Source organism: Malurus melanocephalus, unplaced genomic scaffold, assembly GCF_030028575.1.
Source record: "Malurus melanocephalus ecotype Western Australia unplaced genomic scaffold, MMel_1.1 scaffold_134, whole genome shotgun sequence".
Classification (NCBI taxonomy): Eukaryota; Metazoa; Chordata; class Aves; order Passeriformes; family Maluridae; genus Malurus; species Malurus melanocephalus.
The window spans coordinates 1,405,524-1,427,992 of record NW_026623366.1 but is presented as its reverse complement, the minus strand read 5'-3'; the positions used below and the strand labels follow the sequence as shown (position 1 = coordinate 1,427,992).

The 22,469-nt window shown below is 39.3% G+C and overlaps 2 protein-coding genes across 3 annotated transcripts in view; one reads left to right on the top strand and one right to left on the bottom strand.

Annotated features, from left to right (window-relative positions):
* DYNC2H1 (dynein cytoplasmic 2 heavy chain 1) overlaps positions 1-5,742 on the bottom strand; it is a 142,392-nt gene extending 136,650 nt beyond the window's left edge. The window contains exons 1-6 of the mRNA XM_057370832.1: positions 5,326-5,742; positions 2,769-2,939; positions 2,144-2,279; positions 1,710-1,828; positions 1,028-1,172; positions 30-262 (exon numbers count right to left, since the gene is read on the bottom strand). Of these exons, the coding sequence (XP_057226815.1) occupies positions 30-262; positions 1,028-1,172; positions 1,710-1,828; positions 2,144-2,279; positions 2,769-2,939; positions 5,326-5,526 (1,005 nt within the window). The 5' untranslated portion in view covers positions 5,527-5,742. The remainder of the gene's footprint in view (positions 1-29; positions 263-1,027; positions 1,173-1,709; positions 1,829-2,143; positions 2,280-2,768; positions 2,940-5,325) is intronic.
* Positions 5,743-6,583: 841 nt separating this feature from the next.
* Positions 6,584-21,170, top strand: DCUN1D5 (defective in cullin neddylation 1 domain containing 5). Of its 2 annotated transcripts, XM_057370833.1 has the most exons (9): positions 6,584-6,960; positions 7,428-7,469; positions 9,559-9,641; positions 12,138-12,208; positions 12,615-12,706; positions 17,622-17,730; positions 17,825-17,929; positions 18,794-18,896; positions 19,652-21,170. In XM_057370833.1, exons 1-9 carry the CDS (start codon positions 6,881-6,883, stop codon positions 19,705-19,707), a joined length of 741 nt encoding a protein of 246 aa, XP_057226816.1. In that variant the 5' UTR covers positions 6,584-6,880; the 3' UTR covers positions 19,708-21,170. The 2 variants fall into 2 exon arrangements, with proteins under 2 accessions (XP_057226816.1, XP_057226817.1); XM_057370834.1 differs by lacking the exon at positions 7,428-7,469 and having other exon boundaries at positions 6,586-6,960.
* Positions 21,171-22,469: the final 1,299 nt, after the last annotated feature.

Below are 22,469 nucleotides of genomic sequence, written 5' to 3'. Positions count from 1 at the left end.
AACCTAATGTGTAGAATTCAAATCTCTACCTCATCAAGACGTTTGCCAAGTTTGGCTATCAATTCAGGGGAGTATTTCTCATTTTTCCATGGATGTAGAGTATAACGGTGCCACAGTTGTCCAGTTAGGTACTCACAAGCTGACACCCACTGCTCGCAAATCAAGATGCCAGCCTGTATATTTTCTTTAACACTGTGAAAAGTATCCTCCCACAAATTCAAAGCTGCTAATTTTCTCTGGACAAATCTACCTAGTGAGCCACCTAGAAGACAAAAAAGTATATAAAGGAAAGATGTTATGTTTGTTTAAAATAAGTCCTTTAAAGGCTAAGTCATATTCTAACCACATTTWAAAAAAAAATAGTGTAATGTCTTGCCTTCAAACCACACAAATGCAGCATTAACTGATTCTTTTGTTTCAGATTTAATAAATCTCTTTAACATCTCCATTGTAAACAGAGGCTGGTCCAACATCTGAGGCTGATGTATTTGTATTCTGGATTTCACGCACGAATGCCTGTCTTTATCAGTAGCAATGGCAGCATCTGGCTGCTCCCCACAACCCTTCCTCTCACACACACATCTGACAGCAGCAGACAAACTGTCTCATGCCGGTCCCCAAAYATTGGGCTGCTGTTCAGAGAATGAGAGAGGAACCTCTCTGCACATTCCTGCTCTCACCTCCACATAGACCAAACCAACTGGTGGTTAATGGTTAATTTATTTATGTAAATAAATTTTCTCCTCTAACTGAAAGACAGCGAGTCAAATAGAAGCATGACAAAGCCAGCCCACAGACTGAAAGGTATCAAACTCCATCTTCTATCATCTTCCCAAGCATGTGTGAAGGCATCTTTCAAACTGCATATTAGAAGGCAAATAATATTCACAGATCATTATTACAAGAAGAAAGCACCTTCATGCTGTGGGCTCTTACCAATGCCTTTATGAGGAAGAAGGTCTCTGCTCAGGGAATCATTTTACTTTTACTCAACTGTTCATTTAATAAAGACTGCATAAAGGTTTACCTATCACATCCAAGAGATTATGCATGCGGGGCTGTGGATAAGGATCATGYTCCGTTTGTCTCCACACACTATCAACAGTATCCTTGGTGGCCTCCACCAAATCCACAACTTCAAATAATGAAAGAGTATCCAAGTTGTAATAATCCTAGAAAAAAAAATTCTTAATATGTTTACTTTGCAAATAGTATTGTAGAAACATTTATACTTTTCAGAAGCTGGCAAGTGGTATAGTTTCCTGATGTTTATTGCATAACAGAATATATCATAATCCTCTCAAAAAACCAAGCATTTTTGTAAGTTTATTCATGTGAAGTATTCATTGACATCAGAAGCACTATTCAAGTTTTAGGGGTTTTAATTTTGCCTAACAGTATTAAAAGTATCTTTTTTATCTAGTGAATCAATCTCTAGTTCACCAACTGCAGCATAATACTCTATTTCTACAGCATCTCTTAGTAATCAATGATCAAATCTGTTCCCACTTAAATGTCAGCATTTCCATGCATCTATCATTTAAAGTAAAATTTTGTCTAAGAAAAAATAACTAGATATATATTCAATTAGACGATAGTTAATATTCATATATTTGAAAKGAGTGTGCATATACTGACATACATTTCATAGGAAGAGGATTTTCACTAACTCCAGAAATATATCACTGATCACACAAAATAAAACATACTTTTGCAATGTCCTCAAATAGGTCTCTAAAATATGAAGCTCTCTCTTTACTACACCCTTTACTTCCCTGACGAGCACATTCTCTCCAGAACTGAAATTCATCTGTTGGTGTAAGTATAGCTGCAAATAAAACAGAAATATTAATATATAAAATAAATAAATGTTTATAAAATATGTTCAGTCAGAATATACTTTCTAAACCAAAGTTTTACTATGCGGTTATGTAAATATCTTTTAACTTCTGATCATAACTACATGTAGTGTAAAAGTCAACTATGGTCTTCTGATATGACTGTCACTAATTCTGGTCTACKAACAATAACCAGTTATATTTCACACTGTGCAATCACTGGGAAGCCTAAACACTCAACTTGTAAATAAATTATTTACTCCAAATTCAAAATWAACTATAAAAGATGTAATTGCAAAACAAACCTCGCACATCATCTTCACTGAATTTTGTTCCTGCGTAACTGGGATCTGATCTTCTGAGAGCAGTACTCAAGCCAGCTTCAAGCTCACTTAAAAGTTTCTGGAGTTTGGGATCAAATGCTTTACTCCACTTCTCATCCTATAATGAAAATTTCAAAAATTGTACTCCATGACAGAGCAATTAGTATTTCCTTCTCAGATTAAATATCAACCAGAGGGTGGGACAATGTAGCATTTTTTTTCCTGAAGTCAAGAAAGAGCAACTCATTCTTCTCATTTAACAATTCAGAATCATGATATAAAAACTTTTTTATCATAAACGCAAAGGTCAGCTGTTGGGTTTACAAAGGCATTCTGAAAATGTGWGAGCTGTTTTCCACATTAACTACCATTGTCAAGTGTATTCCGTATTTCCAGTCAGATATATATATGACCAGAATCTTCCTCTCACCTTTACTGACAGGAGGTTTCTTTAACTTAGAAATTATAACTAACACTCATTGCTTAGTCTCCTCAGATATTTTTATTTCATCACATAAAATATCTAGCTCAGAATTAGTTAGCACCCTATTGAATTTGAATGTCTCGATATAAATCCACAAAACATTTAAACWGGTATATTGCTCACCTTCAGTAATACTGGTGCAAAAACTTGTCGTACAGCTTGATAAAGGGTGTTGATCGGTGAATCTAGCATAGATGACACAAGAATATTGCTATGAAGATTATCTTCTGTAATTACATCAGGTCTCAGCTTAAAGAACACCAACACGTTATTCTTTGAATCAGTAGCTTCAATCTGCAATAACCAAGACGACAGGATTTGTTTAGAAGCTGTTACGGATTGCATATTACACTAACTTACATACACCTCTTGCACAAACAATTTGCATAAAGAAAAAAAAMTAAAATACCATATTACTCCCTCTGGGCTCTGATAAAATTCTGGTAGTATCTGATTTGCAAAGAAAAYGAAAATTTTATTATACTGATTTCTGAGTCCATAGGAACCTGAGTTCCAGCATCAAATACATAAAGCCTTTTACAGCATATATGTCTGTAAATACCATAGTTTCTTACKATATTTTTAAAACTCTGTTTACCACTTTCTCYGGACAAAAAAAGAAACACTGTCTTATGTCTAGAGTAAACTAAGTATGAAGCCTATTTYGTTTTGTATTTTTATGCTACATACATTTGGGAATATTTTTCTATATATTCTAAATATTCAGTATTGTTTTCCTGAGTTTGCAAATACATAACASTATTCATAGATTTCTCAAAGACACAGAAAGGCATGCTCCTTCATCAGTAAATCATAAATTGTAACATGACTCATGTTCCCTCCACACTCCAACTTATGGGTAAAGTCCCAAAAATTGCCATAAAAATCAATTCATCAAATTATTTTTGGCAGAATTCATAAAACAGGAAAATGTAATTAAACATTCAATAACTGATAGTAAAAGATACGCTAACTGAAATCCCAAATTCTGAACAAATGTAAACATCTGTGTACTATTTTTCTGTTAAAAGTAACAAAGGGTAGTAAGAACAGCTTTCAGTTGTATTGRGCAGTATCAGTTTTACTTTCTTTATTCATCTTTAGACCAAAACCTACAAATACAGCTTCACTGAGACAACAGGCACACAGTATAGCACCAATATGCATCTTATCTTCCACAGCTGCTGAATGCTGCTTTGTGTTCTAGACAGTGGCTCAGCAGCACCCCTGAAAACTGATACACATAAATGTTCATTTTTGCCTGAACAGAGAATGGACTAGACTTCACAGATTAGCAAGGACACACGCAAGTTACTTGTCCACACTTCACATGTTAAGGACTCTTAACATGTACCTTCTGTGTGTGAAGCCACTGATATAACAAGCACCACGTCCCTGTTCTCACTGCAGAACCCATGTCAGGGTACAAGTGTACCTTGCCTGTACACTCTGTGTGGCTGGCACCCCACCATGCCCTCCTTACATGGTGACACTGAGTGCACATCACAGCCCATGGTATCCCTTGGAGAAGTCACTTGGTGAACACAAACACTCAAGGCAGGACATTTCACACAATGAASCTCAGATTTGCTCACAGCTGGACACATCAATTTGAAAAATGTAAGCTTTGGACAAACACCCACCTTGGATTTGTCAAATTTCAGCCAATGTACTACACAGTGGGTGCCATTCCCTGTAGACAATTGCCCAAGCAATCCTTCTGGTCACTTGCATGCAATCATGCTCAGGAAGAAATCACACATCCAACTCTACATTTGCAGCAAGGTAATGTGCCATCCCACAGGCTGCATTATGCTCACATAGAGACAATATACAGCACACTAAAACTGCACCAACATGGGCACAGTCCACCAATGAATGTATCATCAGCTGACTAATATGGTCTCCACAGACTCTGAGGTCAGTTTTCTTGTTTCAGCTAGAATGATAGAGTTAGTTATCTTTTTAATAGCTGGTACARTGCTGCATTTGGGGTTTTGTATGAGAATAATSTTAATAAYACASTGATGTATTGGTTGTCACCGAGTAATAATTACATAAAGTTAAGGATTTTTCAGTGCTTCTTGATCTGCCAGTGAGGAGGGGCACAAAAWGCTGGGAGGGAGCATGGCCAGGACAGGTGACCCGATGCCAGAGCATCCAYACCATAGAGCTTCATKCTCYGTGTATAAACTGGGGGGAGTTGSCCGGGATCGCTAYTGGGGGACAGACTGGGCATTAGTCAGCGGGTGCTGAACAACTGCATTGTGCATCACTTGTCTCTTTTGGGTTTTGTTCCTCTYTCTCACCCTTTTTCATTACAATCATTAACATTATTATTAGTCTGTTAGTAGTAAGCGATTATAATATTTTATTTCGTTTCAGTTATTAAATTGTTCTTGTCTCMACCCACGGCGTTCTTTCCGATTCTTCTCCCCACGGTGGGGTGGGTGGACAGTGAGTGGTACTTAGCTGCCAGCTGGGGTTGAACCACGGCAGCCGCCAGTACCTTACAGCAGACAGAGACCTTCAGAGATATTCGCAGGAGGGAGATGTCTCCCAAATCTGGCACCAATCTTCACGGCCACTAAGCCCGGGCTGACTCCTGGCTCCGCATTCCCGCTCGCACGCCGGGATGCGGCGGACACGCGGGACCCGCAAGCGGCGGACACTACGGTACCTTGTTGGAGGCGCTGAGCTGCGCGCCCGAGTGCTGCACCACGAGCAGGAACTCATTGCCGTCGTCCAGAAAGCGGCTCAGCTCCGGACGGGAATGCAGCCCCGCGGCCAGAGCAGCGGCACCGCCCGCAGGGTCCAGCCCGAAGTAGTTGGCAGCCGTAGCTGAAATAAAGCGYTTCCTCCTGTCTCCCTCCCCGGCCATGGGTGGCGGCACGCACCCCGTCAGGCAGGATCACGGCGGGGACGGATGCAGAGCCTCACGGGAGCACATGCAGGCGCTGGAGGGAGAAGACCCAAAGGGCTCACGGCGGGAAGGACGGCGGCTCGCTCCGGAGCACAGCGGGAGAGGCCCGGAGCCCGCMCGGCGTCCCCGCGTCGCCGGGACCCGTCACTATGGTGACCGGAGATGGCGGCCGTGGCGCGCAGGCGGRCTAGGTCCTGTGGCGCCGGGCAATCTGGGGAAGGAGGCGGCGGTCGACGCGCTCGGCAATCGGCGGAACGGGGCGGAGCGGAGCGGAGGAGGTGCCCCGCTCTCCCCGGCGCGGTAGTGGCGCACGGCAGTCACCTGGGCTCGACCGGCCTGGTGTGCTGCCAGGCTTGCCCTGGATTCACCGAAGCATCTCTCCTGCCATCAGCTGCGTCACGGTATCACGGCTGCAGTACTTGGGGTGTTTCCCTCGCCCCCACCCCACTCCGCTAGCGATCGTTTCCGCAAGGGAGCCGTGGTGCCCGATCCCGCAAAACGGAGGACTGCGGGCCCGGCCCCGGGGAGCGCTGGGCGAGTGCTCAGACCGCCCACCAGGAATACAGGCTTGTGGCTGCTCGTGCTTTCCCGGGTCAGTGCGGGTGTAGCGACCCCCGCCCCTCTCAGCGGTCCCGGCCGCTTCTCCAGAGTGTCTCCGAAGGGACAGAGCGCCTTCGGTCCGCCCAGCAGCCGCCGCTGAGCCCAGCCACCGGCCGCGCCTCTCGGCAGGCGGCTGCTGCAGCTCCACRCCCGCCTCCAGCACTGACGGGACACGCCCGGCAGCTCCCGCCCAGGTGCGGGCTGTGACCTCGCGGGTTCGAGGGGACTGCAAGGGTTGGCGCTTCCCCGTTTATTTCACCGGAACGCTGAGAMATAACCGGCACCCCGGCGCCCGCCCGGCCACGCGGCTCCCGCTCCTGCCGGGAAGCGCGCGGCGGCCCCGCCCTCCCGGGGGCGGATCCCGGTACGGCCCCGCCCCGGCGGCGCTGCCACTTCCTGCCCGGCTCCGTCTGTGTCCGGGTCGTTCTCGCCGTTCTCTCCGCAGCCGATACCGCCCGCGCTCGCTCCCGCCCCCGGCGCGACACCCGCTTCTGCGAACGGGGCGGCGGCGGTGGCGTCTGTGCGCGGGGAGCGGCAGCGCCCGGTGGGACTGGGGAGGAGTAGCAGCAGCAGCAGCAGGGCGGAACGGGGGCTCCTCTCGTCTCCTCACCGCCGGTCTCGGCAGGCGGCGGCGGCGGCCGGGAGAAGCGAGCCCGTGGGGGCCTCGGCTGCGGGCCCCGGCAGCGGGGCGGCCCCGCCCCGAGGCAGGACGATGCCGGTAAAGAAGAAGAGGAAGTCCTCGGGGGCGGCGGCGGCGGACGACACCGGCCTCAAGAAATGTAAACTCGGCAGGTACCGTCTCGCGGGGCGGCGGCYGGTGCCGGCGGTCAGGTCCCGGGCCTCAGCCGCGGGGTCGGGCCGCTCCTCCGCTGGCCCCGGGCTKCGGCAGCCGTGGGGCTTCCCGGCCTGGCGGGTGAGGTGAGGCCGTGTGCGGCCCGGCGGGCCCGGCTCGGCCGTGCSGGGGGACACGTCCCGGTGCAGGTGCGGGGCTCGCTGCGCCGGCCTCAGCGGCGGCGTGTTCACGCCTCGGGGAGAAACGCCTCCCACTCCCAGGTGGCTTTGCCTTTGGCAGTACCTATAGGGCCAATTCTGGCATTTGTCCCCGTATTCGTTCTGTCTCCCCGGGGGTAGGCGGCTGTCCTCACTTTAAGGTTGCCAGTGTTCCGGGTGTCTGTGCTAAATCGTCCTTTTTTTTTTTTTTTTTTTTTTTTTTTTTTTTTTTTTTTTTTTTTTTTTTTTTTTTTTCTTTTTTTTTTCAGTGAATTGGAAGGATTGGTCAGCACATTGGAAAACAAGAGCAGGAAAGGTTTCTCTAATAAATACAGGAGTCTGAAGCATCTTGCCCATTAAGTACTTTAAAAAGACCACTTTCTGCCGTGATATCCAAAAGTTGCTGTTAATGCTAAGCCATTAGTGCGGTGCAGCAGGAGTTTACAGTGTSGCTTCCCTGAAGTAACTGTCTGCCTGCTTCATCTAATAGCCCTTGTTAAGTATGTCAGTAAAGCAGTAGTTATGATTAACGTCCTGAGGACATGAGGATACAAAGGACTTACGAAATCAACACTACAGGAATGGCTGTTGCAAGAAATTGTAGCATATGGCCTTTCTCATAGGCTGGCTGAGCTTGAGCTTAGAAGCTCTTATTTTGTTATAGCTGTTCATTTTGGGTAACTATTCCAAAGCTCACTTTCATTGGTTATTGATGACCTTTAACTTTCAGTCAGCTTATTCATTGCCGATAAATAAATGTTCTTGTGCCAGAACATTACTCCCTCATGGTTCTACCTCCAAGTATACTTAAAGAAAAYACTTCTGTTTTCTCAKGCTTTATTTTGTTCACTTAAACAAGCTAAATTATTCTGGTTTATTATAACAACTTTCAGTTTCCTTGCTCATCTTAGCTTTTCTGCACRTGTTCAGTTTCAGTTTGTCTTTCTGGAACACTATTAACCCAGATTTTGTGGTCTTAATTTCTTTTACTTAAAGTATTTTGATAGCTAAAAGAATTTTTTAAAGAGCACCCAAAAAACTCKTTAAAACCGTATTCTACAGGGAACTAAAACTATGGGCAAAAACTATGATGTGAGAGTTGTTACTAGGTGATCACATTATGACAAGCATTTTTGTCATTACCAGCAAATTGCTGTGTAAGACCATAATACGCTTTAGTAAAAACAGTGATTGCAAATAGATCTATGTTAATCTTGATAAAGCCAATAGGCAGTAGCACACCTTATGACTCTGCCTCTTTCTGGAGACTTGAGTTCCTAATGCCAGTTGGATGGAAGAGTGGATGTTTGTAGGGCACCTTTAATTCTACCTTTCAGCACAGAAGGCTTCATCTTGGAGTGTTGCTTTCTGTTCCAGAGAAGCTAAAAGCCATACATGGGAGTTAAAGTTGTTCACCCCTCTCAGAATTGAACTGTTCTTCTCCTGCTTGACGTTTTAATTTTAAAATTGCAATGTGGGAGCTGCATAATTTTAAATCCCCTCATATGATTAACTCTCACCTCATTGTTAGAAATAATCTTAGCTTGCTCTATAAGTCTGTAATTTGTGTTTGAAAAGAGTGTGCACTGGAAAGGTGCTGCAATTCCTTACTGACTGAAGACGCCTTTGTGCAATCGATGTTTTAACRGGAAGAAATTCTATGCATTCTTTTAATGAATGATGAATTATGAAAATTCATTTCCTAGGCAAACTGGGTCGTGTGTTACATAATGAAGACAATGGTGGGGGGAAGCTGTGTGTGCTGAGCAGCTTCAGTCTTACCACAGATTGCATGCTGCTATTCTGGTATATGTACCAAATATCTATAGAGTTTGCAGATACTTAGTTATATGTATCATGTCAACAAATTGACTGAGTTTTTTTCCCAAATTTGGATGGCTAACTATAAATAGCCTGACTTTTAAATATGTCAAACTCTGCAGCTCCTGTTGACCTCAATGGGATCTGTGCATATTCAGCACTCTGGAAGATCATGCTGCTTATTAGAGACATAACTTTAAATGCCTGCATATATAAATATAAGTAGATAATAAGGCATTTGAATTACTGAGAAGTGATATTTTGGCCATCTGTGGGTTTTTTTTTTTGTTTAATATCTGCAAGATAAACAGTACTTTTACATTTCAGAAAAAGTAATACTTGCAGTAAATTGGGCTATGAGRTGGTTCGATCTTAAGGTAGTTTTATGTTCCAACAAGGGTTGAGAATGACAGAGTGTTGCCCATTATGCAATTTACATAACTCTAGATGTATATTGATTTTGTGAAGCAATTTAAGTGGATTAAACTAATAATAAATATTTTGTAATTTAATTTTTCCTTTTTTTATGTCTCATTAAAATAACACTGTTCATCCTTGTGTTTCTATATGCTACTGCAGATCACAAGCATCTGGTAAAGTAATAAGTGGAGAGGAACATTTTTCAAGTAAAAAGTGCCTGGCTTGGTTTTATGAATATGCAGGTAATATGCAATGGATTCATGTTTAAAACTATATGGTTTTGTTTTAAATAAAACAATACATCAGATTCTATTTGCATTTTGCTTTTTTTTTTATGGTGATGTAGACATAAAAATATGTCCATATTTGCTTCCTTAGAATATGCACTTGAAGTAGAATAGCTTTTATTAATACCTTCTTGGTATTTGTTCTTTTTTACTTATTTTTCTTTACTCTATGCTTTATAACTTTAAAATGAAATAACTGATGTTGAGCAGTATAGTGTTGAACCAGGATATACTTAGTGATTCTGCTACTGTCAAGTAGAATTCAGGACACTTAAGGATAATTCAAGAGTGAAGCTTATTTATCTGTGTCTTTCTTATGATCATTTTGGAAGGCTAATGATATAGATCATGATATAAGCTTCTCGTGTTTCTGTTTTACAAAACAAAATAATAGATACTTATACTGTTTCTCCCATCTGAGAATTTGTACTAACACTTTTGATATGCTAAATAGCAAATGTCTCTTTCCAAAAGTATTTGAAGTAGATTCTTTCAAATAACTCAGAGCTGCTATTGCAGTAAYAGCTGCTTTCAGTGAATATGCTGTGTATTTGGCAGAATTTATTGCATTATTGCTGCTACTTATTTACCAAAAACAGCATTTCTAAATCAATTTCTTGTCTATAATCAATTTCAAGTCACYACTTGGTGAGTAAAACTCATTAATGGCCAGTTTTTAGTATGAAACGAGCTGTTGATTTATCTGCTAGCAATTGGTTTGAGTATATTTGTCAGGACTGATATTTTCTTTGCAGTCTTTTCACAGCAATGAACTACTATTGTTTATACTGATCTGCTTTCTACTTTAGGTTTGAGGCATACTCTTTTGGAGTAGGGTCTTTTCTAGGGAAATAATAAATGAAAGTAAATTTTCTTGTGGTAAATGTGCTTGCACATACTTTAAACTTAATGTCTGTATTTTTTTTCTTTATTGTTGTGTCAAGAATTGAATGTAGCAGGTTAGACTTTGTTAGTTAACCAGCAATCAAAAAATGTCACGTTTCTAGCACAAGGATAGAATTCCAGTTAAGTTATGTACAATAGGAGATAAAATGTTTCTRTTGAAAGATAAAACTGTACACACACACATATATGTGTGCATGAGTTTATATATTATTTCTGGACCACAAACACTGATTCAAGCTTTTACTTGTCATTACCAGTGAATCTCTTGTATGTGTTTCTCTTCATTGCTTTTTTTTTCCTAGCACTGTTTTGCCTTGCTCACCTAGGCAAAATGTCCCTTGCCTTATTTTTCAAGAGRCAGGGGCTTGTGATCTTAAATGTCAGTTGCATTTTATTTTCCTGTAAAAGTAGCCATTCTCAGTGGTTTTTATTGACAATGTTCTTGTATCACAGGGAGTAGTTATTCAAAGCACATTATCCAAATTCTTGAAGAGGCTTCTGCTTACACTAGCAGCAGATAAAATGGAGACAGGTATCATCAAGRACTCTGCCTATTATAAGTAGCAAAACTTGCCAAAATGTTGTAAAATGGCATGTTGTTTTGGAAGATAAAACCTTTGTCTTTTACATGAGTTCATACTCACWAAATGTTAACATAATGATCCAAGACACATCAAAATACTGTGTCAGCCTTTTAATAATATTTGGCTGCCCAGTAGGAGTCATTTTTGGRACAGGCTTAGTCGAAATAACTGAAACCAGAAAGAGATTTAGAGGAACAAAATTATGTCTAATATGTCTGTATGGACTCTTCAAATGCAGTATTTTGCTGCATTTTAGAGATTTTTTGTGTTAAAATGGAGAAATGACGGCATAACGCTAACTGTTGTGGTGCTAATCAAGTTGCTTTCATTGCAGCACTGAATCTTTTTCTGCTTAGTACATGTCTAACATGCTTTGCATTTCTTCTGTTTATTGTTATAATTTTGTTTATATTACTCTGCATCTTGAAACTAATCTTACATTATTTGCATTCACCCTCTGCTGTGTTAGTATAAACCCATAACRTTAGCATCATCAAAAGAATAGTATCTGTAATAATTGCTCAGGCAATTAAATTTTTTTATTGTTGGTAATTTATTTTTCCAAATAACATTATTCATAAAGTAGCTTCAGCAGAGAGTAGCAGTACCCAAATTATCTTAAAACAATTGACTGCCACAGTTATTGGAGTTGAACTACTATACTATAGTTGAACTACTTCAATAGGAAGCTCAACGGAGTCTTTTGAAAACTCAGATCCAAAACTAAAATGGCTTGCTTGCTGTTGTAGGGAGGCAGTACATCACAAACATTCCGGCATCGTACGTAACATACACGTCTGCACAATTGCTCTTGATAGAATAGTTCTAGCATAAAAGCTACTAAATAGTGTAATTCGRTGTTTTTAAAAATACCTTGGGTGCAATATAGCCTTATTATTGTGCATAACCCTTGTGAGCAGTGAATGTTAGATTTCAGTCTGGTGTGTTTTTTGCTTTGAAGGTCCTGATGAAGTTGTAGGCCCTGAAGGAATGGAAAAATTCTGTGAAGACATCGGTGTTGAACCTGAAAATGTAAGTTTCTTTCATAATGACAACMCCACGTAAGAGCATATTAGATGAGATTAAGTTCTGTGTGAAATTCTTAACTCCACTAAGCAATAAGTGTTTAATCTTCCTGCTTATAGGACCTACTCTAAGATATTGCAGCTGCATAATATATCAATTATACTTGGCTGGTGTGTGAGGTTTTTTGAGGGGATTTTATTATAGTAATACTTCATTTTCAGAAATTGAAATTAAGGGGAAAATTGCATGTGGCTGAATTATTTAATGGTAACAGATATGAAGTGTAGGCATRTACCATAATTGCTAGAATGTTTGAATGCTTTAGAGTTTTATTCTTGAATATTAGTAAATCAGCCTTTTCTTGCATACTGACTCCTTTTCCTCCCTTGTTTTTGTTTTTTGCTCCCCCTAGATTATTATGTTAGTTTTAGCCTGGAAACTAGAGGCTGAAAGCATGGGATTTTTTACCAAGGAAGAATGGTTAAAAGGAATGACCTCGTTACAGTAAGAGTGTTTTTACATATACTAGCAGAATGTTCTAATTTTATGGTTTTGCCTATAGCTTAACTGTTCGTGCTCTCAGTTTCTGTATGTTGGAATAAGACTCAGAAAAAGCTTGCCCTTAGGTCTGGTCTTGGTCCACAACTGCGAAATGAATCTGATGGATTCACTCAAAGGATTAAGTTACTGTTTAAACCTAATTAAGTCAGGTTTTGGTGGCTTCCCTTTCTTACAAAAATAGGTTACAGTATCATTCTAGTTAGTGGACTCAAGTAGATCTGGAGATGCACATAAGTATGTCTCAGCATTGATACTCTGGAAAGATTTTACTGATTTCTGAGCTTTATAGATAAGGACTGCATGGATAGTAATTTTGTSTATTAGTGTTATTTATTAGATGCATGTCAGAAGCCATGCTTAATACTTAAGTTAAAGAACACCTTTTCARTTTATAAACCAACTTCTAACCCTTTCTGTTTGTATTTGAAGTTTTGGTGAGCTAATGCCCTGCTAAAAGAGGTTGTTTCTTACATTAAGCTAATCAGCCTTTTGTGGGGCTTAACACAGTTTTTACTTTTTCTTTGTTCTTCATGTAACTACTTATGGTACCTGAGTGTTTTTTAAGGATGGCTTATTATGACACTGCATTCAATATTAAAATGTCGTGGAGCTGCTATTGCAGCTAGAGCACAGTGGGAAAGAGGGGTTGATTTTATTCTTGTCCTGTCAGCTGTGAATTGGTTTGGGAAATTGTATCGGGCAGATACCCTCCAGTTACTCWAAACTATGGAGTCACTGACTCTGGACTGACTCTGTTAACTCTTAATTGTTTTGGGATGAGGCTTAATGGATGCCTTGATTATTTTGTGAYTATCAGCAGAAATTAAATTGAGAGCTGGAATGATTAAATTGCCTGAAATTCAGGATGACAGAGATTAAATTCTGGGTGTGTGATTTTTCAGATACAGTGAGTGGATAGTGGTCACTTACCTAGCATACTTAAATTTTTATGCCCAAAAAGAAGCTCTCAAGAGTTAACGAATCTTGCAGAATGCAAGCACAAAGATATATGAAATAGGGCACCTCTTCAGAGCTGATGTTTTAGACTTCATTTCTAATAATTTGCTGTGACGGGAAATCTTCTGGCTATTTTCTGAGCATAGCTGGTCGTGCTGTGGTCTAAATGTGTTTAGGACTGAAAATAGGGTGCTGCTGTGCATTTTATATAAACAGACTTTTGRTAAGAGCACTTGCCTAAGCTAAAGCTGTTAACCTGTATGTTTTGCTTCCCTTRTTTTTCTCTACTAAGCTGGCTATAGGCAAAGCAGCTGGATGAAGCAGTGACACTCACATAACACAATTCAAGAGCCATTGTCTTAAGAATACATGCGGTTTTGGCTGGGAGTGAGTGAGCAGCTCTGTGGTGCTTAGTKGCCAGTTGGGGTTAAACGATGGTTGAAGAAAATATAAACCTGTAGATTTGTGCTGTTGTTGCTGACTAGGAAGGGAGGATCATGTTATGGGATTCCATCTGGAATGGGGTAATCTAGTTTCTCTTGAAAGGTTTGAGAGAAGTTTGAAGGAAAAGGATTTTACATCTAACCAGTAAAATATTACTATGTTCCTGCACAGCTTTTTTTTTCCATTTTTGCATGAAGAAATTTGATTTGACATGCATTACAACCCAGACTGTATTCTAGTCAGAGTTATATTATAGAATCCTTATTTCAAAGTATGTGAAATGTCACACAAGGTGATTGCATGAACAGGGTTGGGTGGAATTYAGCTCCACAGTAAGGTGCCTAAATGTGTGGTTTATATGCAAGAGCTGGATTTCTTAAACTCTTACTGCAATCTTTGGAGATATACTCAGTATAGTGGAGCCTAGGGAGTAGGTATCCAGTTTGCCCTAAGACCTAGTGACTGGTCACCTGAATTGCTCTTAGAGATTGCTTGGCTAGTCCTCTATGAATGGCAAAACCTGAAGCTTAGGTTAGATCTAAATCTAACCTACAGTTAGATTGCAGCACTTGGGTGCCTGAATCGTGAAGTGGTATTCTCTCTGCATGTTGTTTTGTAATACACTGGTGAAGTTTGTTGCTTAGAGATGAGAAAAATAAATGTGTAGTAAGGTAGGCCACTGATAAAATTAAGGTAAATTGAGCCCTAAATAGCATCTTATGAGACCTAAGCAACTTAGGCTGTGAGGTTTCCAGTGTATTGTGTAGGTAGTATGAATTCTGCCACATATATATGTATGTGCATAAAGATATGTATATATATGTATATGCAAGCTCTTTTCATARCAGAAAGAAACAAGTACCTCTGCTAGGCAGTTTATTTCAGCAATTTTAAATACCTCCTCTGGATAAAAGATATATACTAGCATTAAATGCTTTTATTTTAATGTTTGTTTGCATCTTACTGAATTTTCTTTTTATTAAAAGACACACATGTGAATAACTATGAAATATAAAGCACTGGAATATCTGAGTAGGMGTTAATGAATCATCACTTTGACCATGTTAGCTGTTCCTCAAATGATCTCTCTACCTCAATAGAAATTAAARTACATYTGTTTTGTGGTGCTAATTAGAGTTTTGTTAAAAACATGACCTAGGAATGAGAAGAGAATTTAGTAAGCTAACRTCTGATTTTGTTGATCTTGAGGTAACACAATTTAATGCTATCTTTCAGTAAAGGCAGTTGGAGAAATCACATATTTTTCTAGTGTCTGTACAGGAGTTTAGTGTTAATTCACTTGTGCTCATTGGAAGGTTGTTCTGATTGTTAGGAAGATTATTCTAAGTATGGTGACCTCAATGATATATTTTATGGCGCAGCCACACAAGCAGCTGTATCTCTGTAAAAGAGGAGTTTGACAACTCCATGCCTCCTTTTGGGAAGRAAGTCAGTGGCTAGGTGCAGAAATACCCTAAATGGCTTTAACAGAGACGTGTCCTTCTGTCAGGATCCAGAGGGTGGTGCTTGTCTGAGCATGATCTGTTTGGCYGTTTGGTTATAAATACACTGATAATAAATTGCTCAGGAGACTTGGCACATTTAATAATATCACATTTTCATACCAACTTTTTCAAAAGAATCAATTGYGCATTAAAATACACATAGCCAATAGTACAGTAGACAATAATTGGCATTTTACTTTGCACTTACATTTATGATTATTCGAACAATTTTAATTAAGTAGTTTTAAAAAATTTAAACATACTGAAATTTGTGTTTACCTATGGTATGKTAAATAATCTCAGTCAAATTATCTTTAACAATATGTGTGGTAAACCCACACTATAAGTAGCTTATATATGTCACCAGTGCATTAACAAGTGGAGCATTTAGGTAGAACTTAATTAGTAGATTTGTCCTCAAATCTGTAGAACAATCTGTTGGAAGTATGAAAATTCGAACATAGAAGAGATACAAATATAAAATGAGATGTCTTTCTAGCATAGCATAATGCTGTTTTAAGGGTTAAACAGAAGAATACAGACCAATTAGGTGTCTGAAGACAAAGTAATTTTATCTTCAGTTAAATTTACCAAAGTTCTTTTAACAAGAGTTCTTCTCAATTTGTTGTGTGGTTTGTTGCAGAATATATAGTTCTGTCATCTAAATATGTAGCCTAATTAACTAATAGTTTTATTTATTTAGCCCGAGTGTTGGCTAGGACTCAGTGCTGCTTTAGACAGATGTTGCTAGAGACAAAAAATTATAAAAGACTGCATCCACTGGAATTGCTACATTTCTTTTGTCGCAGTCTGAGAGGGACAGACTGACAGACAGCTGTGCTCACACAGGCTGGCACATCTGACGAACAGGAAGTATCAACTGTGGGCAAAGTACAGCCTGAAAGCACAGCATCTCAGCAACCTGCTGCAGTACCCCTGAAGGGCCCTTGCTGGGCCTATGTGACACATCACTGTGGAGCTGTTAGAGGTGCAAATGTATTCTCTGAGAGGCAGGCTGCCAAAAGGGGGGCACATAACCAGAGGAAAATGTTATGTACATCTTCATTTCTGAAAGTATCTTCTTCATGAAAGATACAAGGCAAGGTAGATTTTTTTAATTTTCTTTTTTTTTAATCATGGAAGCTTTTTTGTAAGAATAAAATGTCATATAACTGTTCTTTTGAGCAAATATTTTCTGGAGGATTAGAAAGGTTGAATGCAGTTTCCTTTGCCATTGTTGGTGACTCTAACCCATTTTCTGTTTGGAAAACTATTCCTTGCTGAGTAAAGTACAAGGAGATCTTTTCTGCCAAAGGGTTATTTTTGCCAAAGCTTTATCTTATTAACTAGTGGGCTTGTCCATTCTCCTACAGCCTTTGATTTTTCAGTTGAATAGCTACTGACTAATTCAGGTGATAGGTTTATCAGAGCTTGCATTTATCAGTTATAAAACTTAAGCAGACTAGCATGTTTTGCAGAGTGCCTGCTCAATCCTGCTGTTCATAAACACACATTTGAAAACTACATGTTTAGGGTTTGCTTTTYCCCTTTATTTAAAGCTGGATTTTACTCCTTAAAGCATACACTGAACAYCTGGATGTTTTCTTCAAATTTTCATAGCGATAGAAAGATAAGGTATTGCTGCATATGAATATAGGTTGCAGAGTATGGAATAAAAAGACTACTATTTAAGATGGGAACCATGCACTTTGTATTATATTGTTAATATACTTAAAACAAAAAAACTTGCTTACAGAAGCCAGCATTCATCATTTCAGTAAGCTGCAAATGTTGAGCCTGTTCAATATTCTTTAARTCAGTTTCATAGTATTACTCCTATATATCTGATGATTGCATTTTGATGATTTTAGTTTTTTATGTTTGGCATTTTTCATTGCCTAAATGTTGTGTTTTGAACTTCTAATATTGGTTGTTTTTTATTTTATTTTAAGGTGTGACTGTACAGAAAAATTACAGAGTAAGTTTGACTTCTTGCGGTCACAGTTGAATGACATTTCATCCTTTAAGAATATCTACAGATATGCCTTTGATTTTGCAAGGGTAAGACTGCTGAAATATTAGACAAGTTTTTACTTTTATTTGTTCAGCAAGCTTGTACWTGACTGGTTTCTCTGCTTTCTTTATTCAATCTTAGGAAAAAGACCAACGAAGTCTTGATATTGATACTGCAAAGTCCATGTTAGCTCTTCTGCTTGGAAGAACCTGGCCACTGTTTTCAGTATTTTATCAATACCTGGAGGTATAATTCTGATTTCCTTGACTTTGTGAATGATGACATGGTAGTTGAGCTGTTCTGTGAAATGATGGTGTTTGTGTTGTTTTTCTCAAGAATGTATCCATATGGCTCCCTTTCCCTTGCTTAAATGTGCTTATGAAATATCGATGTTCTTGTATGGATTAGAGATGTTTATCTTCCCAGAGATGCGCCCCATGCCCCTTCTCTTATCAAAGGCAGCTAAAATTCCACTTTAATTATACTGTAAAAATTAATTTATAATTAAATAGTAGAGCCTCATTAGTCTCTTCAGCTGTGTCTGTGCTGCATTTCAGATTTGCTTTGTGCAGATACATTGTGTAGGTACCTTGATTTCTGGCTGTGTCTGGAAAACTTTGGTCAGCTCAGCTGCAAGTGACTGGTTAAAGTAAATTTGTGTAGATTGTGGACCACATTAGGCTTGAGACAATTCCCTGGCTTCAAAACACTGCTAACATTGCAAAGTAGATGTCCTTGTAATCATGGTGTATGGTACCCTGGAGAAAAGATTTTTTTAAATAGTTCATTCTGGAAATATATCTGAGCTAGATATGCCCAGCTTCAGGGCAAGGCAAAAGWATACCAGTTTTCAAAGCTTGGAGTGGTGGCTTCCTGATCTCCATGTGTTTGGATTCTGCACTGATTTTTGGGAATCATTTTATGTAGTTCCATAACTGTGAAATGTGTTCATGTGTAGTGTTTTWAAAAATGAAAAATTAAGTAAATAACAGCCATTGTTGCCCGTTAAATTGTTTGTTAGGATCTGATTGAAGATAAAATGAGATAAATGAGATGCAGCAGTACTAAATGCCACTTGACATTTTAATCTTTTAAAATTATTTTTCCTAGCAATCGAAATACAGAGTTATGAACAAGGATCAGTGGTACAATGTACTAGAGTTCAGCAGGACTGTCCATGCCGATCTTAGCAACTATGATGAAGATGGCGCATGTAAGTATTGACGTTTTGCTTATTCAAATATTAGCAGAGAATTTTAAAATTATGTAAAACAAATTTCTATAACAGAAACAATACTGTAAGGTATAAAATATTTCTTCTCCAACAATGTATAGAAAAACAGCCCTGACAACAATCCATCTTCAAACCACAGATATTGTTGTTAATTGTTAACTGTATGACAGGCATAGTGTGTCATAGTATGATRGTATACTTGAGCCAGCTTGTATTCAGTGAGGGTCTAGTGAAGGGGCTTGCTACATGAAACTGTATTTGTAAGTAGAATGGTAAAGAGCAAACTCTCATTTTGTACTAGTATATGACAAACTCTARCTTAATTTTTGCCTGCCTGCTGGTACTTGCAGCTGAACTCTCCACCTGGCTGGTAGTCAGTCATGCTGTGACTGAATTGCCTGAGTCTCATTTTGACCCATGTTCTACTTATTCACAATTTTGAAAGGTTTAGGAAAAAGGAATTAGCTGTATTGCTTTACAACATAAGATTATTTTTATGTTTTCCATTCAGTTCACTCTTCAGATATCAGGAACACTTTTTTSCGTAATTCCATGTAGTGTTTTTTGTGCACTATTTGTCATTCTTTGATTGGAATCATCATACTAATTTATGAGTATTTTACCATAGGATTGACATGGATGTTTCGTAGATGAGTAGTTCTAACCCTCATGCTTTGAGAGAAGATGTTGGAAAGACATTGGCAAATGTAACTCCAAGTTTTGTCCATTTGCAGGGCCTGTACTTCTGGATGAATTTGTTGAATGGCAGAAAGTTCGTCAAGCGTCATAGCAAGAATTCAAAAGAAAATGCAAAAGATTTTTTTGGTGCCCGCCTGTACACAACGTAATGAGAAAAGCAAAGGATTGCATTTTCATTCATAAGAAAGACTTTACTGTAATTTTTTTTTTCCTTTTTTAAGGAAACTTTCTTGTTACATGTGATATGGGCATTGAACCACACTTCTTCTGAGACTGAAAGTTGGAGTTCTTGTTTTGAGTCTTATGTTTATAGCATTTATTTCAGAACAATAAAGATTCAGATTTGTGACAAAGGCCTAAAAGTGAAGGATGTCCCTTGAATGTGAGTGTGGTGTCTATTTTTAAAACCAAATCTATAGGATTATCTTTCTCAGAAGTGCTCTTTGCTACGAATTTTTGAAGACCTTAAAAATGCTTAATTGGCACTGTTGCTTGCTGTTGGTATGATTGTCTTGTGTGGCAGATGTTAGAAAGAATGGCTGATTTTGGAAGCCCTGGGTGGGAGTGCGCTAATTTGCATAGTTAGTATTGGTCATGGGTTGTGCCACAGCTTTCAGCTCCTTGTGGAGATAAAGGCCTTAAACTCCTACTACTGTTTCTTATTTCTTTGTTTATTCCCCACCCAGTGGCATGGCATTTAATGGCAGGCCCTTTCAAAGCAGACAGGTTTGGAGCAAATGGCTCTATGTGCAGAATGGCTGAAAACTAGTTGCCTGTACTTCAGATGCTGAACACAGATACTCCTTGGTACACCAAGGCAGCTTCAGATTTTTATTGCTATTTAGATTTTTGGATTGCTTTGTGTAAAAGTGCAATTTCTATTTTAAAAGGGAAAGCTGGGAAGAGTTTGTTTCAAGCTTTGCTTCTTTGTTTTAGACTGGAGGCACTCATAACAAGACTTTTTTCTTCCCTGAAAAATTTTCACAAGTAAATCAAGAAGCAACTATTTCATCGCCTACCTTTGACCAAGTAACARGCTGGATGTAACACAATATTGCCATCCTGTTACTCTGTGTTTTGAATCCAGTAACTACTGTGATGGCCATTTTAGGTATTCAGTATTCATGACAACTTTTAAATGCAATGGAAGTTTCTCACTCTGCCTTCCTGCCCAGGAGRCCCAATGCCCCCCTTGAGAAGGAAAGGGATTTCGATCAGTAAATGTGAAAAACCAAACCAGAATGAGTGAATGAAGCATTTGCAACTTCTACTTAATTATATAAATGTGTAATATAGRCTGTGATAATGCCAGGAGACTCAGTCAGTGATCAAGGCCTCAGTGTGCCAAATGTTTCAACAGGTGAAATAAGAATAGACAATGTAAACTAGGCATGACTTGAAGATCTTTGCCTCAGGGAAATTACTTCTGTTTTGCACATCCCTTAATCAGACTAACAAGCATGAGTTTTTGTGTCATTAGGGAAAGCTGTATTCCCAAGATGATTTTTTTTTTTTTTAAGAATGAGGGTGCGGAAGAAAAAAAAAATGTGTTAGAAGAAATAAGAAGGGGTACCATTGCTTGCTGTGGGCTGCAGGAAGCAGCGCAATGGTGGGCCATGGGCTGTTCTACAAGTCACCTTGAACCTTAGAAGCTTGCTTTCCCCCAAGTGAATAAAAAGCACTGGAGAAAAAAAAACAAGTGTTGGAAGCTCTCTGCTTGTACAATGCCTAGTGTCTGTGTGCAWGTAAACAGATGCACTACAGTTGTTCTGAGTATTTTTTCACCTATTTTAYAGGAAATACCTAATTTTAGGCCTTGAGTAATCTGTGGAATTTCTCTTCAATACAAATGGTCCATTTACATTGCTGATAATTCTGATTTCACTCATAACAGAGTGCCTTTCATTTGAAAATTGCCCTACTTCACAGAAGGCTTGTGCCAGAATGAGATTAATTTCAAGAGTTCTAAGTTCTACTGGTACAGTAAGGTCCTAAGATGCACAGATAAACGTGCACCACGTAACTGATATCAAGGGAAGTACTGCTGTATACTAAATYTCTTCAGGGATGGTGATTCTGAAATGACTTTCAAATTTGCTACAATGACTCTCCTTATGTACTGTGTTTAGTGCCCACTGGGTTGTTCTCTTTCCGAAAGTTTTGAAATACTGGTCAGAAGAGAATCTTTTATAGCGTGATTTTAAAAATCACCACTCTTAGGTAACTGCAAACTGTTGTGAATTTGATTTAAACCATTTGGTCCTAGAGGATGGTATTAGAGTATAAGAGTAGGAGTGATGCACTTACCAATCTGAGGTGGTCAAGTACTTGCCATTAAGGTGTAAGATGCTATGTGATGTATCATTTGTATCTCTGTTAAGGTTTTATCAGTATTCCTATAATAAATCCATGTTTCAGGGATTTACAAAGTGGTTGTGTGTGTGATTGAAAATCAGTGGTTACTGTAAAACTTTCACTGGGGATGAATGTATTTAAACTAGTTAAAATCAATATAGTTTTCCAAATTCGAATAAAATAGAATTTTAATTTCCATTTTTTGCTCAAAACTGCAATCAGGTGTATTGTTTCAATGTGGATTAATGGCTTATACAGTTTCATTGTGAACCAATCACATTTATTAGCTATTATTGCATCACCTTACAGCTTACTGTGAATAAGTGCCAATAGCTCTTAACTTGGTTGAGTTTTGTTGTGTTTTGACTTTATGCATTTCCACAAGCCAAAATATGAGTTCTGCTAAATGCTTTCTTTAGTCTTTGAACCTTAATTTTTGTTTTGCTCAGGTGTATTTCAGTCTATTGAATTTTTTAAAAAAAGTTATACCTTGTCTTT

What these genes read in the sequence shown, in the direction of transcription:
- DCUN1D5 (XM_057370833.1), top strand. Translation starts at nt 6,881, where the DNA reads ATGCCGGTAAAGAAGAAGAGGAAGTCCTCGGGGGCGGCGGCGGCGGAC. An exon ending in TTGGTTTTATGAATATGCAG is followed by an intron (nt 9,642 to 12,137) that starts GTAATATGCAAT and finishes TTTGCTTTGAAG; the next exon opens with GTCCTGATGAAGTTGTAGGC. An exon ending in TCGGTGTTGAACCTGAAAAT is followed by an intron (nt 12,209 to 12,614) that starts GTAAGTTTCTTT and finishes TGCTCCCCCTAG; the next exon opens with ATTATTATGTTAGTTTTAGC.